At 49.3% G+C, this 21,363-nt stretch overlaps 1 protein-coding gene across 2 annotated transcripts in view; it reads right to left on the reverse strand.

Annotated features, from left to right (window-relative positions):
* Positions 1-21,363, reverse strand: part of ATP9A (ATPase phospholipid transporting 9A (putative)) — a 127,052-nt gene that overhangs the window by 86,829 nt on the left and 18,860 nt on the right. The window contains exons 1-4 of one of the 2 annotated variants that reach the window (XM_061437976.1): positions 14,478-14,566; positions 13,439-13,583; positions 11,114-11,227; positions 5,131-5,239 (exon numbers count right to left, since the gene is read on the reverse strand). In XM_061437976.1, coding sequence (XP_061293960.1) covers positions 5,131-5,239; positions 11,114-11,227; positions 13,439-13,583; positions 14,478-14,479 — 370 coding nt within the window. In that variant the 5' untranslated portion in view covers positions 14,480-14,566. Of the gene's footprint in view, positions 1-5,130; positions 5,240-11,113; positions 11,228-13,438; positions 13,584-14,477; positions 14,567-21,363 lie in introns of those variants that run through there. The other variant, XM_061437975.1, reaches the window with a different exon arrangement.

Genomic DNA, 21,363 nt, shown 5'->3' on the forward strand with positions numbered 1-21,363 from the left:
CCCCGCATTAGAAGGCAGGTTTCTTAACCTCTGGATCACCAGGGAAGTCCCCCGGAGAATTCTTTACCAGGCCACTTCCCGGGCATGTGATCCACGTTAACAGCACAGGGGGATGCACTCAGAAGCGGCTGTGACTTGGTTTAACGCTATGCTGTGCCATCTTGAAATTCTGAACAATTTTTGAACGGGGGCCCCTTGCCCCTTGTGTTCATCCTGCATTCAGCACTGCAAATCACAAAGCCAGCCCTGCCTTCTTTTGTCCTCTAGGACTCAGGATGCAGGTCACCTCTTCTGCGAAGACACCAGCAGCTCCTGCCTGATGCACTCCCATAACCTCCCATAACTTCCAGCTCATTCCACCAATATTTAAGGAAGCCCTGCTACAATACCACTCGTGCTGCCTTTCTCGGGCACAGATCTAATCCCAGCCCAGTGCTAAACTCTTCTCATGCAAGAGTTTTACTCACAGCAGCTCTCTAAGGTAGGCACCATTATTATCCCCAATTCACTGACTGCTTAAGGGATCTGCCGCCACGGCAGAGGGGCGGCACACAAACTCGGAATCACTAACTTCTTCCCCCACCAGGCACTGTGCTCAGGACCAGAAATGCAGTGGTGGCTTGGAAGGACCATAATGCTTGTGCCTCTACAGTATAATTACAAGTTACATTTTATAATCATCCTAAATTGCCTGTCTGGATACCTTGCTGCACTGTTAATTCCTTGAAGTCCCAATCTCTCATGTTTATCTCTGCAATACAGAAACCCATCACAAAATCTGAAAGCGCTGGAGTCTCAAATACTCTTGAAGAATGAATAAAAGGTCATTTCTACACGTAGGTTAATTTTACTATTAAAGTGCTTCAAATACTTATTAAACTATGACAATTACATTAAAAATTGATCTACTGGTGTGTTGCTTTAGACAAATTTTGATTGAAATAAGATGATCTAAACCCTTGGAAGCAGCAATTAAAAAAACACTATCCATTTTTCCTCCCAGTGCTAAGTTCATGATTTCCAGGGTTTTAAGTTCAATTATTTAAACTCAACTTTTTCCCTCCAAGTTTAGAACTCTTTCAATTTGACTAACATAATGCCTCTAAAACTTTGGCAACATCCCAGAATCTGTGCCATTGACATTCTTATAATGATACTAACTCTGCGATATCTTGAATCTAATTTTGAGACAAACACAAATTGAGGGACAGAGTACAAAGTAACTGGCCTGAAACTGGCCTGTCCTTTTCAGAAATGTCAATGTCACAACAAAGAAATCTGGGGCACTCTGCCAAGTTAGAGGAGATTAAGGAAGCAATCAAATGCAACTGGCAAACCTGTACTGCATTTTGGACTAGGAAAAAAAAAATACTATTAAAAAACATTTAAAGAACAAATGGCAAATTCTGAGCGAAAAGTATAGAGAAAGTTAACAGTAATATATTCATGATAAATTTACTGATTTTGTAATTATACTGTGTTATTTAAGAGAAACATCCTACTGGGAATTAAACACAATCTGCCTGCACTGTAGCAGACCCGGGTTCGATCCCTGGGTCAGGAAGATCCCCGGGAGCAGGCATGGCAACCCACTCCAGTATTCTTGCCTGGAGAATTCACGGACGGAGTAGCCTGGTGGGCTATAGTCCATGAGATCGCAAAGAGTCAGACACAACTTAATGACTATCACAGACACACACATTTAGGGGTTACCTGGAAAAGGAAATGGCCACTCACTCCAGTATTCCTGCCTGGAAAACCAGTCTGTGGCTACAGTCCATGGGGTTGAAAAGAGCGGAATATGACTTAGTGACTAAGCAGCAGCACCGGCATGAAGGGGTTAAAAGGGAATGTCTGCAACTTAATTCTCCAAGGACTTAGAAAGGGTGAGGTGAGAGTATTAAAAAGCAAGAGGTTAAAAACTGAGAAACCTAGGTGAGGGCAAACAGGAGTTTTCCACATAATTTTTGCAACTATTTTGCTAGTTAGAAATTATCACCATCCCCCTACCCAATTATTTGGGCTTCCCCAGTGGTTCAGATGGTAAAGAATCAGCCTGCAATGCAGGAGACACGGGTTCGATCCCTGGATCGGGAAGATCCCCTGGAGAAGGGACTGGCAACCCACTGCAGTATTCTTGCCTGGAGAAGTCCATGGACAGAGGAGCCTGGTGGGCTACAGTCCGTGGGGTCACAAGGAGTCAGACACGACTGAGCGACCAACACTTTCACGTTCTTTCCCCAATTATTTAACTATATTAGTATTAATACAGTGTTGCTATTATAAACCAGGAAATGATGCAGAACGTAGGTAAATATTATGGCTTACAATCTCATGATCAAGGACTTGATGTTTTGGTTTCCAAACTTTCTTGAATTCCAAAAATAGTATTGAAAAGTACATTTTAAGATGCCATGTGATAAAAACAGAAAATAGTCCTGCATGGCTACACATGTATCTGCTGCCCTTTGCTTTTGAACTTACTAAAAGATCTTGATGAAAACCCTGACTCCAGAAAATATTAAGCGATTGAATGGTAAGGTCAAAAAAGGCTTCTTTCTCTTCCTCTCTCTGAAATCCTCTAATTTTAGCTTCTTACCTTGGCCCTTCCCCCAAAGTGTATCAAATAACTACATCCCCACCCCTCCCCCACACACACTCCCACTGTGCTTTCGCTTTCCAAGCTGGTGGTTTTCTTCAGCGCCTTCTTTTCTGTGGAGCCAGGGTCTGGGCTGACACTCAGAACTCTGCTCCGTTCTCCCGTCCCGTTGGATTGGCGTGACAATGGGAACCACGGGCCACAGAAGGAGACCCACAAAGGAAGACAAGCTTTTACCACAGGAGCATCTGCCAGTTCTCCTTATGATCTTTTCAAGAGCTGGAGGAAGCTAAAGCGGGGGCTGAGAAAGGGGGTCTGCAGGGGAGGGCAGAAAAAAAATCATTCACAGGAAAAGCAATTGCAATATGAAAAGAAGCAAAGAAGGTGTGGAGCCTGGACGGCGATGCATGGGGTCCCCAGACCCTCCTCCTGAGCTGGACAGAGACCCACCGCACCCTGTCTGGCGGAGCTTCTGTGGGCTGCCGAGTGTTTTAAACGTTATAGTCAGAATATGTTATTAATGGAGGATTAATATACACGAACCACAAAAACATGTCTTGCAGGGGGGTCTTCTGGTTACCCCCGTGGAAAGCCCACGCCACCTGCCTTTGCAAAGATTATGTTGGGGTTTCTTTCTTTAGGTAGCAAAACGCCCTAAATATAAGTAGTTTAAGTGGAGAAGGTAATAGCACCCCACTCCAGTACTCTTGCCTGGAAAATCCCATGGATGGAGGAGCCTGGTAGGCTGCAGTCCATGGGGTCGCTAGGAGTTGGACACGGCTGAGCAACTTCACTTTGACTTTTCCCTTTCATGTATTGGAGAAGGAAATGGCAATCCACTCCAGCGTTCTTGCCTGGAGAATCCCAGGGACGGGGGAGCCTGGTGGGAGGCCATCTATGGGGTCACACAGAGTCGGACACGACTGAAGTGACTTAGCAGCAGCAGCGGCAATAATAAGACATTTCTATACCAACTCTAAATCCCACCTTTTCCCAGAGACTGGCAACTTTTAAGACCACCGACTATGAAAATCTCCTTAAATGAACTAACGCAAAATACTCTCACACCCTCCTGCTGTTGCTATCTAGTCACTTGTCGCGTCTGAGTCTTCATGACCCCGTGGACTGCAGCCAGCCAGGCTCCTCTGACCATGGGATTTCCCAGGCAAGAGTACTGCAGTGGGCTGCAATTTCCTCCTCCAGAGGATCTTCCCAAACCAGGGATGGAACCTGCGTCTCCTGCCCAGCAGGCAGATTCTTACCACTGAGCCACATAGGAAGCAAGCCGTCATGCGTCTATACTAAAAAAAAAAAAAATTTGGGGGAGTCTTAAATAAATTTCTCCAAAATTTTTCCTAGAAGGAAAAGTCTTCTCAGATCCCAGAAACTACGGATGAACTGCTTCTGGCAAAGACTGAGGCACTCCCCATAAAGCAGTTCACACCCCGGCTGGGTGCAGGCTCCCTCAGGCATCTATCTTATCTCCTTCAGAATTCTCAATTTCCTGGAGGCAAAGCACAGCTTTTATCCCCCTCACCGGTTCCTGAAACATTAATCCCTGAACGGGATCAGTCATCCTTGGGTGTTTAAGGTAATATTCTTATTTCCTATGGGAAATCTAGGTAGAATCCGTACTTCGAAATAAAAGTCGACATCAGTTGGGTTGTTTCATGGGTTCTCCATGGTGTGTTTGAATGGGTTTTTTAAATTCCACCATTTCAAAATTTCAAATGAAAGTGTGCCTAGTCAATTCTCTTCGGGTCAGATTATTCACTCTTTATTCTTCCATTTTGAAAATTTATAAGATCCCTCCAAAGAAACCTTCACAGACGCAACATTTAGTATGAAGTCTGGTGCCTTCTTAAAAAACTAACATTGCAAAGTTGTCACACTAGTTTTGTAATGTTGAAAGAATATGTTTTAGAGCTATGCTCCCTTGAAAACCTGTGTAGGACAGAGTTGACAGTCTCCACACCAAGAGGGCTCAAGTGGCATAGAATCTGCCTGCAATGCAGCAGATGTGGGTTCAATCCCTGGGGTCAGGAAGATCCCATGGAGGAGGAAACGGCCACCCACTCCAGTATTCCTGCCTGAAGCATCCCATGGACAGAGGAGCCCGGTGGGCTACAGTCCATGGGGTTGCAGAGAGTCAGACGCGACTGAGCATGCACACACCCAAACGCCAAGAGAAGGGCTGCCTCCTCAGCCAGCGGGGGAAAGGGGCGAGTGCTCGGAGAATGTCACGAGCGCACAATTAATCCCGGGTGGATAAGGCACAGGTCAGCCGTCAGCACGGGCTCCAGGGGCACAGTGATGGCCCAGGGATGTGGCCAGAGTTCCCCCAGGCCCGGGGCACACCCTGGCCTCCCTCAGTCGCTCGGCCACTGAGCAACTGTCCCGCCCCAACCGCCCGCACCCCACGGCCCTGGGCTGTGAACTCTGCTCCCTGACGGTCAGCGGCCCGTGGCCAAGTTGGGACCCAATGCCCACCCCGCCCGCCACCCCCTGGGGCTGGGCAGCAGGAGGCTGACCTCTCGCCGTGAGGCGGCTGTAGACCTGGGAGTTCACCTCCTTGTCCCGCATGTAGCATCGGATCTCCTCCACCGCCTCTCGGATGATGGTGACGGCCAGCACGAAGCCCTGCATGAGAGAGAGAGGGAGAGAGATAGAGAGGGTGAGAGTGAGAGGGAGAGAGAGAGGGGGTGAGCCGGCCTGAAAGCCACCGGCCTCCCCTGGGGCCGGGACAGAAGAGACCAGAAGACCGGGGCGGCAGGGTTTCAGGTGCACGAGCCCCAGCAGGCCCACTTCTCTGCATCTCCTACCCCCGAGAAACCCTCGCAGATACCAGGACGTCCCATTCGCCCCCACCCAGGGCTCCTAAGAGTGAGAAACACAGAAGCCCCAGAGCCGTCCGGCCGCTGGTAAGGGCTGAGCGGCGGGGACGCCCCTGACGTCTGTGGCTCACTCGCCACACGCCGGGTGCCATCGGAGCACTTCCCCCTCTTGGAGCAGTTCACCCCTGGGATGGCCACACTAGCCGGGAAGAGACTGAGACGCTCAGAGGTAAAGAAAATGGGCCTCCCTGGTGGCTCAGTTGGTAAAGAATCCGCCTGTGGTGCAGGGGACCTGGGTTGGATCCCTGGTTCAGGAAGATCTCCAGGAGAAGGAAATGCAATTCACTCCGGTATTCTTGCCTAGAGAATGTCACGGACAGAGGAGCCTGGCGGACGACAGTCCACGGGGCCTCAAAGAGTCAGACACGACTTAGCAACTAAACCAGGGACGTCAAGGTCCTGAGTGATCATTCAGGGGCTCCTGTTCCAGAGTCCTTGCTCTCAGGGGCTGCAACGTTCTGCACCTGCAGAAACCTGGATGGGTGGAACCAAGCAGGGGGGCCACCCGAGCACAAAATGAGTCACGATGCCTATTTGTATTGACCCGCCAGTAGGGAAATCAACCTTCCAGCCATAACAGTGTTCACATAAACACCAACAAATATCCATACACTGCTGAAGATTTTCCAATATCCTGAACTTTTTTTTATTATAAGGTCTCTGTGTGTGTGTGTGTGTGTGTGTGTATGTGAGCTCAATCATGTCCGACTCTTGTGACCCCATGGACGATATCCCACCTGGCTTCTCTGTCCACGGAATCTTCCAGGCAAGAATACTGGAGTGGGTTGCCATTTCCTACTCCAAGGGGATCTTCCTGACTCAGGGATCAAACCCACATGTCTTACATCTCCTGCATTGGCAGGCAGATTTTTTAGCACTGCACCACCTGGGAAGCCCCCACTCCTTAACTGTTGGTTAGATTCCTCTGTAAGAAGGGGACTGGGTGGGGTGGGGACTTCTTACTTGGCCACAAGGTATGTGGACTCTTAGCTCCCCTAGCAGGAACACACTTGCACCCCCTACACTGGAGGCAAAGTCTTAACGACTGAACCACCAAGGGAATCCTCATGTTAAAGTATTGATCGCATAAGCACCCATTAGTAAAAGGAAAATTTCAAGCCGTCCCACCTCCCGCGTTGATATCCCCACTCGGAAAACCTGGTGCGGACTGGCGTCTGTCACCCATGGTAGGGATCTATTTTCGTCTTGATTTTTCTTCTCGTATCAATAAAAGCAAGAGCAGCCATTCATTTTTCTTACAAAAGAGCCTTGTCATCTCTCTTTTTAAAGTCATTTTTTTTAATACAGAGGGCACAACTGCCCCTGAGGTTATTAGCAGTCGTGAATTCTTTGAAGATTTCATTTTCATACTGTTTACCCCGGGCGATATATTAACTTCGATTCAAAGGACGTTAAATCTCTTATGTAAATCTAGCCAGCGAAGTGCCGCTTCGTGGAACCCCTCCTGAGGCCCATACATCTTTGCCATCAAAGGATTTCTCCTGTTTCTGATCAGAAGGAAAGTACACGCTGAAGCCACAGCAGAACCGGTACATTTCAGAATGGAAGCAGGACCAGACCACACAGGGAGGTGAGAAGACCTGGTCAGGAGAAGCGCGGCCCACGCCTGCAGGACCCGCCCCCACCACGCTGCATGCTGCTGTTTTGTCCTGGGCCAGAATCCAGGTTTCGGTTGTTTGTTTTTTCAAGTGTTCCAGTTTCCAGTTCTCTCTGGGTGGGTCTGGCTAAATCCCATCGATGTTAATGGTAAGTGTGTGCTTATCACAAAGACAGGAGGGGCTAACCTCCCTGCTGCATATGAACACTGCTTCCTAAGTCACCATGGGCTTCCAGGTGGCACAGTGGTGAAGAACCTGCCTGCCAATGCTGGAGACACAAGAGTCACAGGTTCGATTCCTGGGTGGGGAAGATCCCCTGGAGAAGGGCATGGCAACCCATTCCAGCATTCTCGCCTAGGAAATCCTAAGGACAGAGGACCCTGGCGGGCTGCAGTTCAAGGGGTGGCAAAAAGTTGGAAATGACTGAGTAACTTCGCACACAGGCGCACAGTCAGGTGCTGGGACCCAGAGCTGAAAGTGACTCACTGAGTGAAACTCCTTAAGAGCCAGGGAGCTCGCACGCACAGTTACCACGTCTGTGACCCAACACGCACACACACCAGGGAGCTCGCACACACAGTTACCACATCTGTGACGCCCCGCCCCCCCCACCCCCACCCCAAACACACACACACACACACAGAACCCTCACCAATCCCAGGGGACCTGCCATCTCTTAAGCTAGAAACTGCTTTACAAAGAGATGCAAATGTGGTCCAGATATAAATTCCAACCTTCCAGCTTTGGAGGTCCCTAAGGGCCAAATCACTTCATGGCAAATAGATGGGGAAACTATGGAAACAGTGACAGACTTTATTTTCTTGGGCTCCAAAATCACTGCAGATGGTGACTGCAACCATGAAATTAAAAGACGCTATGACCAACCTAGACAGCATATTAAAAAGCAGAGACATTACTTTGCCAACAAAGGTCCATCTAGTTAAAGCTATGGTGTTTCCAGTGGTCATGTATGGATGTGAGAGTTGGACCATAAAGGAAGCTGAGTGCAGAAGAATTGACGCTTTTGAACTGTGGTGTCAGAGAAGGCTCTTGAGAGTCCCTTGGACTGCAAGGAGATCCAACCAGTCCATCCTAAAGGAGATCAGTCTGGGTGTTCATTGGAAGGACTGATGCTGAAGCTGAAACTCCAATACTTTGGCCACCTGATGGGAAGAGCTGACTCATTTGAAAAGACCCTGATTCTCGGAAAGATTGAAAGCGGGAGGAGAAGGGGATGTCAGAGGATGAGATGGTTGGATGGCATCACCAACTCAATGGACAGGAGTTTGAGCGAGCTCTGGGAGTTGGCAATGGACACGGAAGCCTGGCGTGCTGCAGTCCACGGGGTCACAAAGAGGCGGATGCAACTGAGCAACTGAACTGGCTGAAGGGCCAAAGATACTGAAAAAGAAGCGTGAATGGCAGTGGAGGGCTGTCTAAACTTGTAAGGAAATCAGAGGTGGTGACAGTGAACAGACAGAATCCTGAAGGCGCTGAGACTCTTCTGTAAAGAGCAGATTTACTGGGGACTCCCTGGAGGTCCAGAAGTTAGGACTCCATGTTTCCACTGCTGAGGGCCTGGGTTAGATCTCTGGTTGGGGAACTAAGATCCCATAAGCCACAAGGTGCAGTAAAAAAAAAAAAAAAAAAAGACCTATTAAAGCAAAACTCCTGAAAGAAATCAGAAAGGCAGATACTTCTGCGTGGGGAGGTGGGCTGACTGAGAGGGGCAAAGAGAGCTTTCTGGGCTGGTGACAACATCCTGTCCCGACCACAGGTCCTGGCGACACCCAGGGAACAGAAACCTCGGTATCGTGTAGGCTGAGCCTTAATAACAAAGAGATCTAGGTTTATTATCTGATCTTCATACAATTTTACTGATTATCTCATCTGTTTCCTGAGGAACATCTCCCACGAATACATTAGCATCAAGAAAGAAGTTACCAGGACTTCTCTGGGAGTCCAGTGGTTAAGAATCTGCTTCCAATCCTGGGGATGTGGGGTTGACCCCCGGTCCAGGAACTAAGACCCCACACGGCACACGGCAATTACGCCTGCACAGCACAACCAGAGAGGAGCCTGTGCACCGCAAGGAGAGAGCTCGAACACCACAACTGAGACCCAAGGCAGCCAAATAAATAAATACCTTTTTTAAAAAAAGAAAAACTGTCACCAACAGCTAAGACATGATCCACACGACGACCGACAATGGCACTGGTACCAGAATTTTAAAATTCAAATGAGGACATTTCCTGAGAATTTTCCACGTGTCAGGAGCTATTCGCAGCATTCTGCTGGCTGTACTTCACCACACCTCCCAACAAGCCATGGGAACAGACACGATCACCCACCCCCTACTTTACAGATGAGGAAACCGAGGTTCGGAAAAGCTAGTTACAATCACACGGCTTCTCAAAGAGGCTGCAGGGCAACTGCCTGGCCCCACAGCCCTCGTTCTGAACCACTGAGCTCCCGGCTGGGCGTGAAACAAGAGGACTCTCAGGGCGGTCAGACACATTTCAAAGTGTACTTCAGCTAAGCACTGGATATTGATTCTCGCATAAACATCTAGGGGACTTAGGAGAAATCAGCTGCAGTCACCGGGAAACAGGTGTCGTCCAGTTGTCTTTGACCCCTAAGCCCCCTTCTCTGCAGCCCGTGGAAAGAGAGGAAGAACTTGTGCCAGACGACTGCCTCCTTCTGTATGAACCATCACGGGAAACTCAGGCCATGGGCACTTAGAAGCCTCAGGACTGCCAGAGGCTGCTGGTAACCCTGGCTTCTCTCTACAGCCAGAGGCCCAGGAAAACCAGGACTTGGCTGTTTGCATCAGAAGTCAGGTTCCTGGCTCCTCGTGGAAAGTCTGAGCATCATTTCAGCGAAGAGACATGGGCTAGAACTGGAGCGGGGCTCTCGCTGGAAGGGCAGGAGCCCTGCAAGTCATCCCGGCCCCCACACGGGCCCCCACTGTATTCCCTGAGGGGCTTCTGCAGTCCCTGGGGTCAACATCATCGGTACTGATATGCGGAACACATCCCAGACCAGAACCGGGTACAGCACCTGCCTTCGAGTTGTGTTCAACACTTTGATCCCTGGTCACCAGCCCCAAGAACCAACGTGGTCTTCCCCTGCAGAGGGAGCAACTCTATAAGCGGTTTCAAACACCTTGACTACACATCTGAGCTAATGTAGTTTCCCATAAGTTTCCAGCTTCCAGAAAGGCACTGTGGTGACTTAAGACAGATGTCTCTGTACCTGAAGATAAAAAATACTTAATAAAAGGCCACACCCCCCCTCCAAGGACTTCCCTAGTGGCTCAGAGGTAAAGAATCTGCCTGCAACGCAGGAGACCCAGATTTGATCCATGGGCTGGGAAGATCCCCTGGAGAAGGGAATGGCCACCCACCCCAGTATTCTAGCCTGGAGAATCCCATGGACAGAGGAGCCTGGTGGGCTACAGTCCATGAGCTCACAAAGAGACTAAGTGACGAACACTTTCAACCCTGTTCCAAAGAAAACTACTAGCTTTGGTGAAGAACCTTCCAGACCTCCATGTATTTATTTACAAGTCTCAGGTGAGTCACACTCCATACACAGACACACCCAAGCGCAGAACCGTGGTCAACCCCTCACGCTGACACAGACTACATCATAAACAGAAAACAATTCAAAGAGCACAAGCCACAGGGTCAGAGGCCCTGCCTTTCTCGGGACCACTGTGTGCCAGCCCAGTACCCAGCAATCCGCGGTGAGCAGGTGGGAAACGCTTGCTGAAACAAGGAGAGACTGGACAGCGGACAGACAGAGGGAAGGAGGAGCCCAGGCGCCGCGGCCGTGGGCCCTGGCGGTGGGCGGAACAGAGCGCCACCAGAAAACCTCAGGGGCTCCCAGCATGTTGGGCTGGGGGCGTCCGCTCCCTTGAAAGACCACGTCCTGTTCCAGCCGCCTGAAGGACAGAAGCCGCCTCGGACCCCCCCGAAAGGATGCCCCAACTGACTCACCAGGGGAACCCAGTAGGTGTAGAGCGCTCCGAGTCGCATCTCAGGGACGAACTGGGAGCAGGCGAGCAGCAGGAAGTAGAGGTTGAAGAAGTATTTGAACTGGTTAAACAGCACCTGCAGTGGAGAGAGACAGGAGACACTCGGGGCTGGTGGACTCGGAGCGAGGCAGATGGGTGACCTTTCAAGCACTCCCCCAGGAGAACGCAACTCACGTGGTACCTGGTACACTTCACACTCTAACACCTGTTAACTAGGAAACACACCTGGGTGATGAAAACATCATTTGTCAAAGTAAAGAAGCACATGATACCCGTCGGAATGCTAAACACCACATTCAACACAGCGGGCACCTCTGGGCGTGGAGTCCCTGACAACAGCTGTTAGGTTTTATTTCTTAAACTTCTTCTCCAAGTGCGGAAAAGGCCACTCCAAACGCCACTGAAGAGGGTTTAACGCAAAAGGCTCATGTGGTAAGACTCAATCAAAAGAGAGATACACTGATGTCTCGACGGTGTGATTCCAGCGTCAGAAGTAACTACAGCAGAATTCCACCCCACATGGCAGGAGGGTTCTGGCGGTTTCCACTGGCCCCACGTGCCCTGGGAGTGTCATCCATACCCCGACTCATCTGGCCATCAGGCAACAAGCAGAAATGCCCAGTGTGTTCAGGACACCGTCCAGCCCCTCGCTCCTGCCCTGCCATGGAGACATGGATGTTCCACATACCCCAGGCGGTGTAGCTGTGAGATGCGGGAGAGTGGCCTGGCGTGCCTCAGAGTTTCCATGAATGAGGAATTAACTTGCACTTGACTTTAGATACTGAGATTTCAGGGGCCAGGGGAGAGGGTTGAACCAGGTACTGATAAAAGAGTCAAAAATCACCCTTAAAGAAACATTCTGGGGCTTCCCTCAGGGCTCAGTGGTAACGAATCCGCCTGCCAATGCAGGAGACACGGATTCGATCCCTGGTCCAGGAAGATCCCACAGGCCATGGAGTAACGAGACCTGTGGGTCACAACTACTGAGCCTGGGCCCTGTGGCCAGTGAGCCACAGCCACCGCGCCTGTGTGACCCAGGGCCTGAGCCCCACGACAAGAGAAGCCTCTGCGGTGAGACGCCTCCGAACTGCAACTAGAGAGCAAGCCCCTGCTCGCTGCACCAGAGAAAAGCCTGCAGGCAGCAGCGAAGACCCAGCACGGCCAAAAATAAATCAATTATTAAAAAGAAATTCAGGCTGACCTTATGCTACAGTATAAGGTATTTGTTTCCACGTTCTCTCTCAGTAAATCAGTGATTTTTTTTCTTTCAGCTTTGGAACTGATTGTTGCTGCTGCTTCTGCAGCCAGCTGGTGAAGTTTTGGAGGTCACAATGGATAAAAATCGATATTTAACTTAAGGGTGTGCTGGGGGGGAAGGTTTTCAGAAGGCTTGTCTGTTGATTTGTATAAATTAATGAACAAAACAGACAATTGCAGGGCAATATAAGCAAAACAAACATTAGCAAATATGTTAATAGAAAATGTCTCTGGTTGGAGGTATTAAAATCTATCTTAAAAAGATTTCGTGGGACTTCCTTGGCAGTCCAGTGGTTAAAAATCCATCTCCCGAGATTCCCTACTGGTTCAGTGGCTAAGACTCCAAGTTCCCAATGCAGGGGGGCCCGGGTTTGATCCCTGGTCCGGGAGCTAGATTCCGCATGTCACAACTCAGACTCAGCAGAGCCAAATAAATAAATATTTCTAAAAATTAAAAAAAAGAATCCACCTCCCAACGCAGAGGATGCAGGTTCAATCCCTGGTCGGGGAACTAAGACCCCACATGCTGTGGGGCAAGTAAACCCGTGTGCCTCAACTGCTGAGCCTGCTAGCCTCAGCAAAAGACCCCCGGGCTGCAACTATGATGGCACAGCCAAAGGAAAAAGAAATAAAAAATTTCGCTACACTTTTATCCTCCAACTTTTCTATTCTGAATATGTGTTCCAAGAGGGTAATACGGGGGAAATATAGGCACTGATTTTTTTTTTTTTTTTGGTAACAAAGCTAGGCCCTCAAAATATCTTTTTCACTCCTCTTAGGCCAAACACACCAAATAAATGTGAAGTTATTCCAACCGATCAGGTGGCGTCTCACAGACTTGCAGACAGAAGGCAACCTCTTTCAGGTGCTCAGGACTAAGGGAGGTGAACGGCCAGTGGCTGGGGTGACGTGGAAAACACACGGGGAGCTCACGGGCCCTGCGGCAGGAGCCTCGGCCTTCTAAGACTGGTACCACTGCACACGCGTGCTGTAAGAAGGAAAAAACAATGTTGTCTCAGCCGGTACGTACCCCAGGCAGAAAGGTGAAGAAGTTGTACTTCTGGTTGTTGATGACGTTTCGAGGGTACCGCTGGTCCCTCTTCTCCGGGTGCCCCAGCCAGACGGTGCGGGGCCTGGGCTCGCCTCCCCCGCAGCATCTCAGCCACTCGCCGCACCTGTGGAAGAGACACGCCCACACCGTCAAGGCCACGCCCTCCCAGAACTTCTCTCTCTAAAGCATCATCACTGGGTCAGAACCGCAGCCCCACATGGGGCTTCATCCTTCAGTGGGCAGGGAAAACAGAGCTGATGCATCTACAAAGCCAGCTGTGGTCCAAATCAAAGATGCTCTGTCCCCAAGCCCAAATTATTTCGAAAAGCAGGATCTGTTTTTTTTTTTAAGATTTAGAAAGTAAATACATAACAATAAGAACTTTTATCACTTTGACATGTTGCAGATGAGAGAGGAAAGCTCGGGACAGCTGAAAAAAAAACCCTGAGTCTGACAAAATGTGAGAAACAGCTGATTCTGGTCTTGAAGCAGGTCTGTCTTATTCTCAAAGCTAACCAGGGTGCTAGTCACACCAAGATTACTATCAAAGAAGAGAAGGAAAATAATCTCCTTCCACGCCCATCTCTCCTTTTTAGCAACACATTGGAGGAACAGCCAGGAAGATGACTCGGAGCCCCACATAACCAGGAGACGGGCCAGCGTGCCAGCTGTAGGCAAGCTGACCCCAAGGGCTGCCCTCAGAGGACGGCTCCTCAGGTGCCTGGGCACCTGCCCGGCTCTGATGAAATTAGGCTGCTCTGAGACACACATCCCCAACCCCGACTCTCGCCCAAAAAAGGTACCACATCCTTCAGGAGAGCCTGTAAACAAGGCATCTTGAGAATTACGACCCTTATCAGCCCCTTGTGGTAGAAAGACCACTGGCAGAATGTTCCTCCCGGGGCCCCAGCACACGCACAGGCTGCGAAGGAGGAAGCCCAGCACTGCCAGCCCCGCCAGCCCCTTGAGATGCTGCCAGCTGAAAGCAAAGCATCCTGATGTGGCCATCACGACTTACATAATTATTTGTCAGCGGCAGACCCGCCTTCTGTCCCTCCGCTTTCGGGCCAGGCATGTCCTGCTGAGGTGCTGGGTACCGAGCTGAGCACGCACAGGCCGTGGGCTCAGGACTCTAAAGATTGGCAAGCCATCAAGTCGCCTGCTCAGATGCTCAAAATTTCCATGATGAAACACGATGCTCTTTCTTAAAAATAGCATCCTGGTTCCAGTAAACCAGTGCTGGGGGTGGGGCAGGGAGGCTGCTGGTGGCTCCCATGAGGACAGGTTTCACTTCTAAGTAACTCATTCGTGTCGGCCAGAGAAACACGGGGAAACCTGGAGGAGTCCAACCCCATTCCTGCTCTTGGGTGTGAGTCACCCAGGCGGCCCAGCGTGGGGCAAAGTGCGGAAAGAACGGGGAGGGGACGCACTGAGCACAAGCACACCCTTCCGGTTGCAGAAACCTTCCTCGTGGTCACTGACTCTGCCGTGCACAGCAACTCTCTCCCTATCCTGTAATGATCCTGTAATGATGACTCCCAGAGCGGAATGTTTCTAAGGAAAGCTGAAGACAACCACGGACGGTCAGGCTGACTATTTATGTGAGTTCTGTTTGCTTTCTGCTGGCAGAAGGTTCCACACAGCAAACTACAAGGTTAAACTCTCCTCAGCCAAGGGAACATCAGTAAGCGGACCCCCAACTGAAGGCAATCTGCTGAGCAATCACACACGCGCGCGCACGCACACGCGCACACACACACGGGATTTCCACATACCAACCACCTCCACTTTCTAAGTTCTTAAGTTTGCCTCAATTTGAACGTGTTTTTTGGGGGTGGGGGGGTGGCTGCATTTCAAGGCATGTGGAATGTTTTAGGTCCCAGACCAGGATCAAATCTGCGTCCCCTGTGGGAGTCCTGACCACTAGGGGGCCAGGGAAGTCCTCTCAATCTGCATATCTTAAATCAGTGATTCTCAGAAGGAAGAAGGGGGTAGTTACTGGTGTCTCCTAGGTGGAGGAGGTCAAGATTCTGCTAAACATTCTAGAAAACCCAGGACAATGCAACCCCCCCCCCCCACGAATGATGCAGCCCCAAATGCCAGTTATGCCTTGGTTGAGAATTCCTGCCCTTTATTTCGACCAGTGTATCTTAAAAGGTAACTTAAAGGACCTCCCTGACAGTCCAATGCTTAAGATTCCAAGCTTCCAATGTAGGGTCTTGGGTTCGATCCCTGGTCAGGGAACTAAGATTCCACATGCTACACGACACAGCCAAAAAAATAAAAAAAAAAGATAACTTAATCAGTTCAGTTCAGTCGCTCAGTCGTGTCCAACTCTTTGCGACCCCATGAATCACAGCACGCCAGGCCTCCCTGTCCATCACCAACTCCCAGAGTTTACCCAAACTCACATCCATTGAGTCGGTGATGCCATCCAGCCATCTCATCCTCTGTTGTCCCCTTCTCCTCCTGCCCCCAATCCCTCCCAGCATCAGAATCTTTTCCAATGAGTCAACTCTTCGCATGAGGTGGCCAGAGTATTGGAGTTTCAGCTTCAGCATCAGTCCTTCCAATGAACACCCAGGACTGATCTCCTTCAGAATGGACTGGTTGGATCTCCTGCAGTCCAAGGGACTCTCAAGAGTTCTCCAACACCACAGTCCAAAAGCATCCATTCTTTGGCACTCAGCTTTCTTCACAGTCCAACTCTGACATCCATACATGACCACTGGAAAAACCATAGCCTTGACTAGACAGACCTTTGTTGGCAAAATAATGTCTCTCCTTTTGAATATGCTATCTAGGTTGGTCATAACTTTCCTTCCAAGGAGTAAGCATCTTTTAATTTCACGGCTGCAATCACCATCTGCAGTGATCCTGGACCCCCAAAAATAAAGTCTGACACTGTTTCCCCATCTATTTCCCATGAAGTGATGGGACCAGATGCCATGATCTTTGTTTTCTGAATGTTGAGCTTTAAGCCAACTTTTTCACTCTCCTCTTTCACTTTCATCAAAAGGCTTTTTAGTTCTTCACTTTCTGCCATAAGGCTGGTGTCATCTGCATATTGATATTTCTCCTGGCAATCTTGAATCTAGCTTGTGCTTCTTCCAGTCCAGCATTTCTCATGATGTACTCTGCATAGAAGTTAAATAAGCAGGATGACAATATACAGCCTTGACGTACTCCTTTTCCTATTTGGAACCAGTCTATTGTTCCATGTCCAGTTCTAACTCTTGCTTCCTGACCTGCATATAGGTTTCTCAAGAGGCGGGTAAGGTGGTCTGGTATTCCCATCTCTTTCAGAATTTTCCACAGTAACACTATCATAAATGGAAAACTAGTATCACTTGCCATAAATAGAAGGTAAACAACAAAATCCACATCAGGAGAAGCAAATGTTACTAAATTCCCACTGATACAGGGGCCCTGGGCCCTAAGCCTCCAGCCTGCTGCTTCTGCGTCCTCTCTTCGTTGCACAGACATTAGCAAGTGTCTGCTGTTCCAAGTGGACCCTGGGACTTCCCTGGTGGTCCAGGGGTTAAGAATCCACCTTCCAATGCAGGGGACGTGGGTTCGATCCCTGGTGGAGGAACAAAAACCCTACCCTCCACGGGACAACTCAGTCTCACTCAATGCATCGAAGAGCCTGCAGGCTGCAATGAAGGTGCAGTGCACCCAAAATTTTGTTTAAGAAAAGAGGTGTGACAGAAAACAACAAAATTCAATAAAAAAATAAATTAAAAAGAAAAAGAAAAAAAAAAAAGTGGGTCCTGACAGGGTTAGAAATATTGAAGGAAAACTGAAAAGGGAAGTTAAGGGTCTCACTTTATGTCTGCATGAGACTTACTTCCTGTCCTTAAATTACTTAGATATTACCACTGTAGCACCTGGAGCCAGCATCTGCCTGTATTTGGGGAACCACTGTCCTGCAGCGAAGCTGTGGGCTTGGTGGCAAATTTCCAAGTGATGACGTCCTCCCCTGGCACCTCCCATCAGTCAAAACAGAAGAGGCAGCGAGCAGCCAGGCCCCCAGTTGACATCTGGATGTATACCCATGGCTCTTTTTCCAGCAGCTGCCCCACACCCCATCCGTCCAGGGGTGGAAGTCAGCCCCACAGGAGGCCCAAGGGGGGCGTGCCTGGAGCTGTGGGGGCAGCTGTCACCCTGCTGCTGCTTCTCAACACCAAACTGAGCCGTCTGTCACTTTCCCAGACACATTAGCTCCTATCCCACCTTCTAGACAGGCTGGGGACAGGGGTTGCAAGATAGAACCCCTGAGTGTGGGAAATTAATACAGAGGCTGGAAAAGAAGGAACAGGAGTCCCAGTTTCAGAACAGCAGGACCACGTGGGCGAAGTAATAAACACCGGCTTGCCTTTTTTTTTTTTTTGGCTGTGCTGTTTGGCACGTCAGGTCTTCATTCACCAACCAGGGATCGAACGCTGCCGTGGAAGCATGGAGCCTTAACCACTGGACTGCCAGAGAAGTCCCTGAACACTGGCTTTTAAACCAGACAGATCTACACGCAAACCCCAGCCCAGCTCCACCCCAGCTATGCACCCCCCTGGACAATTCATCTTCTATGCTTCCCTGTCTTCCTGTCTGTAATAATAATAAAAATAATTTTTAAAAAAGCTTGCTTTGCTGAATTATCAAAAGGATTAAGGACGTTATATACAAAGGGCATAAGACAATGCCTAATACATAACAGGCACTCCATTAACAGTACGTATTATTTCTCGAGTTATTTTTTCAGATTAAAAAAACACATGAAAAGTTTCTCGCCTGTCACTAGCAACAGTGATTCAACTAGGTTAAGATGGAAGGCTAGAAATAACTGAGCTTACGCTGCTCCCAGCTTAGACCATTTAAACGAAGGGAAACCAAAGGGGACGTTCTTACGGTCTGACTCTAGAACAAACAGAAGCGCTGATGGCCAGTAGCCTGCTGGCCAGATGTGCAGTGCTTTCACACAACCTGGGCAAACGCAAGGGGTAAAGCAAACACCACAGAGGGACGTGCCAAGGGAACAGCATTTCTGGAGAAGGTAACTCGTGTAACAAGGAGCCGCCTCCAAAGAAACGATCGCTTCCGCCTCGGTGCTGCCGCCAGCAGCCGGCACTCAGCAAATATTTGCTAAATTGACTTTGTGACGTATCCGCCCTCCCTGAAGCCGGAGTCCAGAAATCTAGACTTTTCAGTGTTGACACTGGGCAGATCCAGGAAGAATGCAAGGAAAAATTAAACGCAATGCAGAGAACAAACTGTGGGTACCTGGGGAGAGGGGCGAGAGAGGGGAAAGGGATTAAGAGGCACCAACTACCATCTAGCTGCAAGGATATACTGCACGACACAGGGGATGTGGCCAATATTTTATAGTAACTACAGATGACTGCAACCCTTACACGGTACATCTGAAACTTGGATAATACTGTACACTAAACACACACAGTGTTTCTAAAAAGCAGCACAGAGGAATAGCCAGCAGCAGTGGTTCTCAATGTGAGTATGGGGTCAGTTTGCCTCTGGGGACACTTGGCGACGTCTCGAGAGAAGTTTGGTTATCACAGCTGCAGGTTCAGGGGAGGGAAGGGCTAAGGGCATTGAGTGGGTAGAAGCCAAGGGTGCCACTGAACATCCCAGGGTGCACAGGCTGGCCCCGTGCAGAGGGTAACCTGGCCCCAAATGCCAAGAATTGATGCTTTTGAACTGTGGTGTTGAGGAAGACTCTTGAGGATCCCTTGGACTTCAAAGAGATCAAACCAGTCCATCCTAAAGGAAATCAACTGTGAATATTCATTGGCGAACTGATGCTGAAGCTGAGGCTCCAATACTGTGGCCACCTGATGTGAAAAGTCGCCTCATTGGAAAAGACCCTGATGCTGGGAAAGACAGAAGGCAAAAGGAGAAGTGGGTGGCAGAGGATGAGATGGTTGGATGGCATCACTGATTCAAGGGACATGAGTCTGAGCAACTCTGGGAGGTAGTGGAAGACAGAGGAGCCTGCAGAGGTGTGCTGCAGTCCATGGGGTCGCAGAGTCGGACAGGACTTAGCGACTGTACAACAACAAAAATGCGAACGGTCCCGAGTCTGTCCCCTACGTGTCAGTGATGCGGGAAATATTCCCTAGCTGCACTGTCACACGCGGCGGCCACTAGCCACACACGGCTGTTGAGCACTGGAAACACAAAATTTAAATTTCAGTTCGTGAATTTAATGACCAAAAACAGCCATGTGAGTCTAGGAGCTGCCATACTGAACGGCTGGTCCCGACCCAAACTGTTAAGCACTTGGGGGCGGGGCGGGGTGGGGGGGACTGGAAGGCATGGAAGGGAAGGCATGAAGGGAAACCTTGCTCTTTGTTCCAGAAACAGGGAATTTTTAACTGGGAGAATGTAAAATCTAGAAGAATGCAAAGAAGGAAGCAGTCCACTGAAGTCTGAAGTATCTCTGGCCACAGGAATGCTACTGTCTGGAGAAGAAGCAAGACCACAGTTACCCCCTTATCCATGGGGGACGCGGTCCAAGATCCCCCAGTGGGTGCCTGAAGCCGAGGGTGGTTCCAAACTCCACAGGCACTGTGCTTTCCCTGAACAGACCTGCCGATCAAGTTTCACTTATAAGTTAGGCACAGTAAGATATTAACAAGAGTAACTGATAATAGAACAATTGAAACAATAAAATTTATGTGAATGTGCGCTCTCTCTCAAAACATCTTACAGTACGAATTAAATGACTTTCTCACCTTAACTAAGTACTTATCACACACCCTGTGCCCGTAATCTTTGCAGTTTGAAGTCATGAAAACTCGCAGGAATTTCTTTTTCCATCTTCACAATTTCATGAACAGAAGATTCAGCCTTACTGTACATCTTAGCAACCTCAGCATAAGGTTTTTTTTTAAGTCAAGAACTTTCCACCTTTTCACTTAAAGGAAGCATTTTACAGCTTCCTTGTGACATATCCATATTGCCAACATCATTATTTGGGGCCATTTTTAAGTAAAATAAGGGTTATTTGAACACAAGCACTGCGATACAGTCGGTCTGGTAACAGAGGGGGCTGAGTGGCCACCAGGCCGGACAGGCGGGAGAAACAATGATGTTCAAGTCCAGGGCAGGACTGAGCAGCAAGACACACGGTCTCATCACGCGACTCAGAAGGGTAGACAATGTGAAACTTACAATACATTTATTTCTGAAACTTTCCACGTAAGATTCTTGGATCCCTCACGCCTAACTGCAACCATAGAAAGCAAAAGCTCAGAGAAGGTGGGACTACTGTGTATCAGTGAAAAAGGTCACGTCAACGTGGCAACTTCTACAAATGTAAAGCCCAGATCCTCTCACCTAGAAGGCCACCCTGGACGCATCTTTCACAAATATTGGTACAAGGTGACTGAAGGGAAACGCACTGGGGTGCTCACAGCAGCAACACACAGAGAGAGCAAAACGCTGGGGACAACCAGGTGCCCGTGGCAGACGGACCCCCGGACACTGAACCTGCAGCATGAACAGAATGAGGGAGGGATGCACACGCTGGCTGGACGAGATCCAAGTGATAAAGTGGGAGGAAAAAAACAAAGTGGAAGACAGGCAACTTACTATGCTATGTTTTAATGAAAGTAATATATGCTGATGTATGCATGAGGAAAAATTCTGGAAAACACACACGCACAGGATTAACTCAGGTTCTCTGGGGGTGGGGGCAGCCACGGACGGTGGACACTCCTCTCTCCCTATTTCTCATGGCTTAAGTCGTCTCCTGCTGGTCTCCTGCTATTCACCGCGCATGATGCCTCTCACGTCGCATCCCACCCCACGATGATTCACTACTGACGAACCCGTATGCATCCCTGTTACCTGTTCATCCCAGGTCCTCACTGTCAGGCCACCGACTG

This window comes from Bos javanicus, chromosome 13 (assembly GCF_032452875.1).
Source record: "Bos javanicus breed banteng chromosome 13, ARS-OSU_banteng_1.0, whole genome shotgun sequence".
Classification (NCBI taxonomy): Eukaryota; Metazoa; Chordata; class Mammalia; order Artiodactyla; family Bovidae; genus Bos; species Bos javanicus.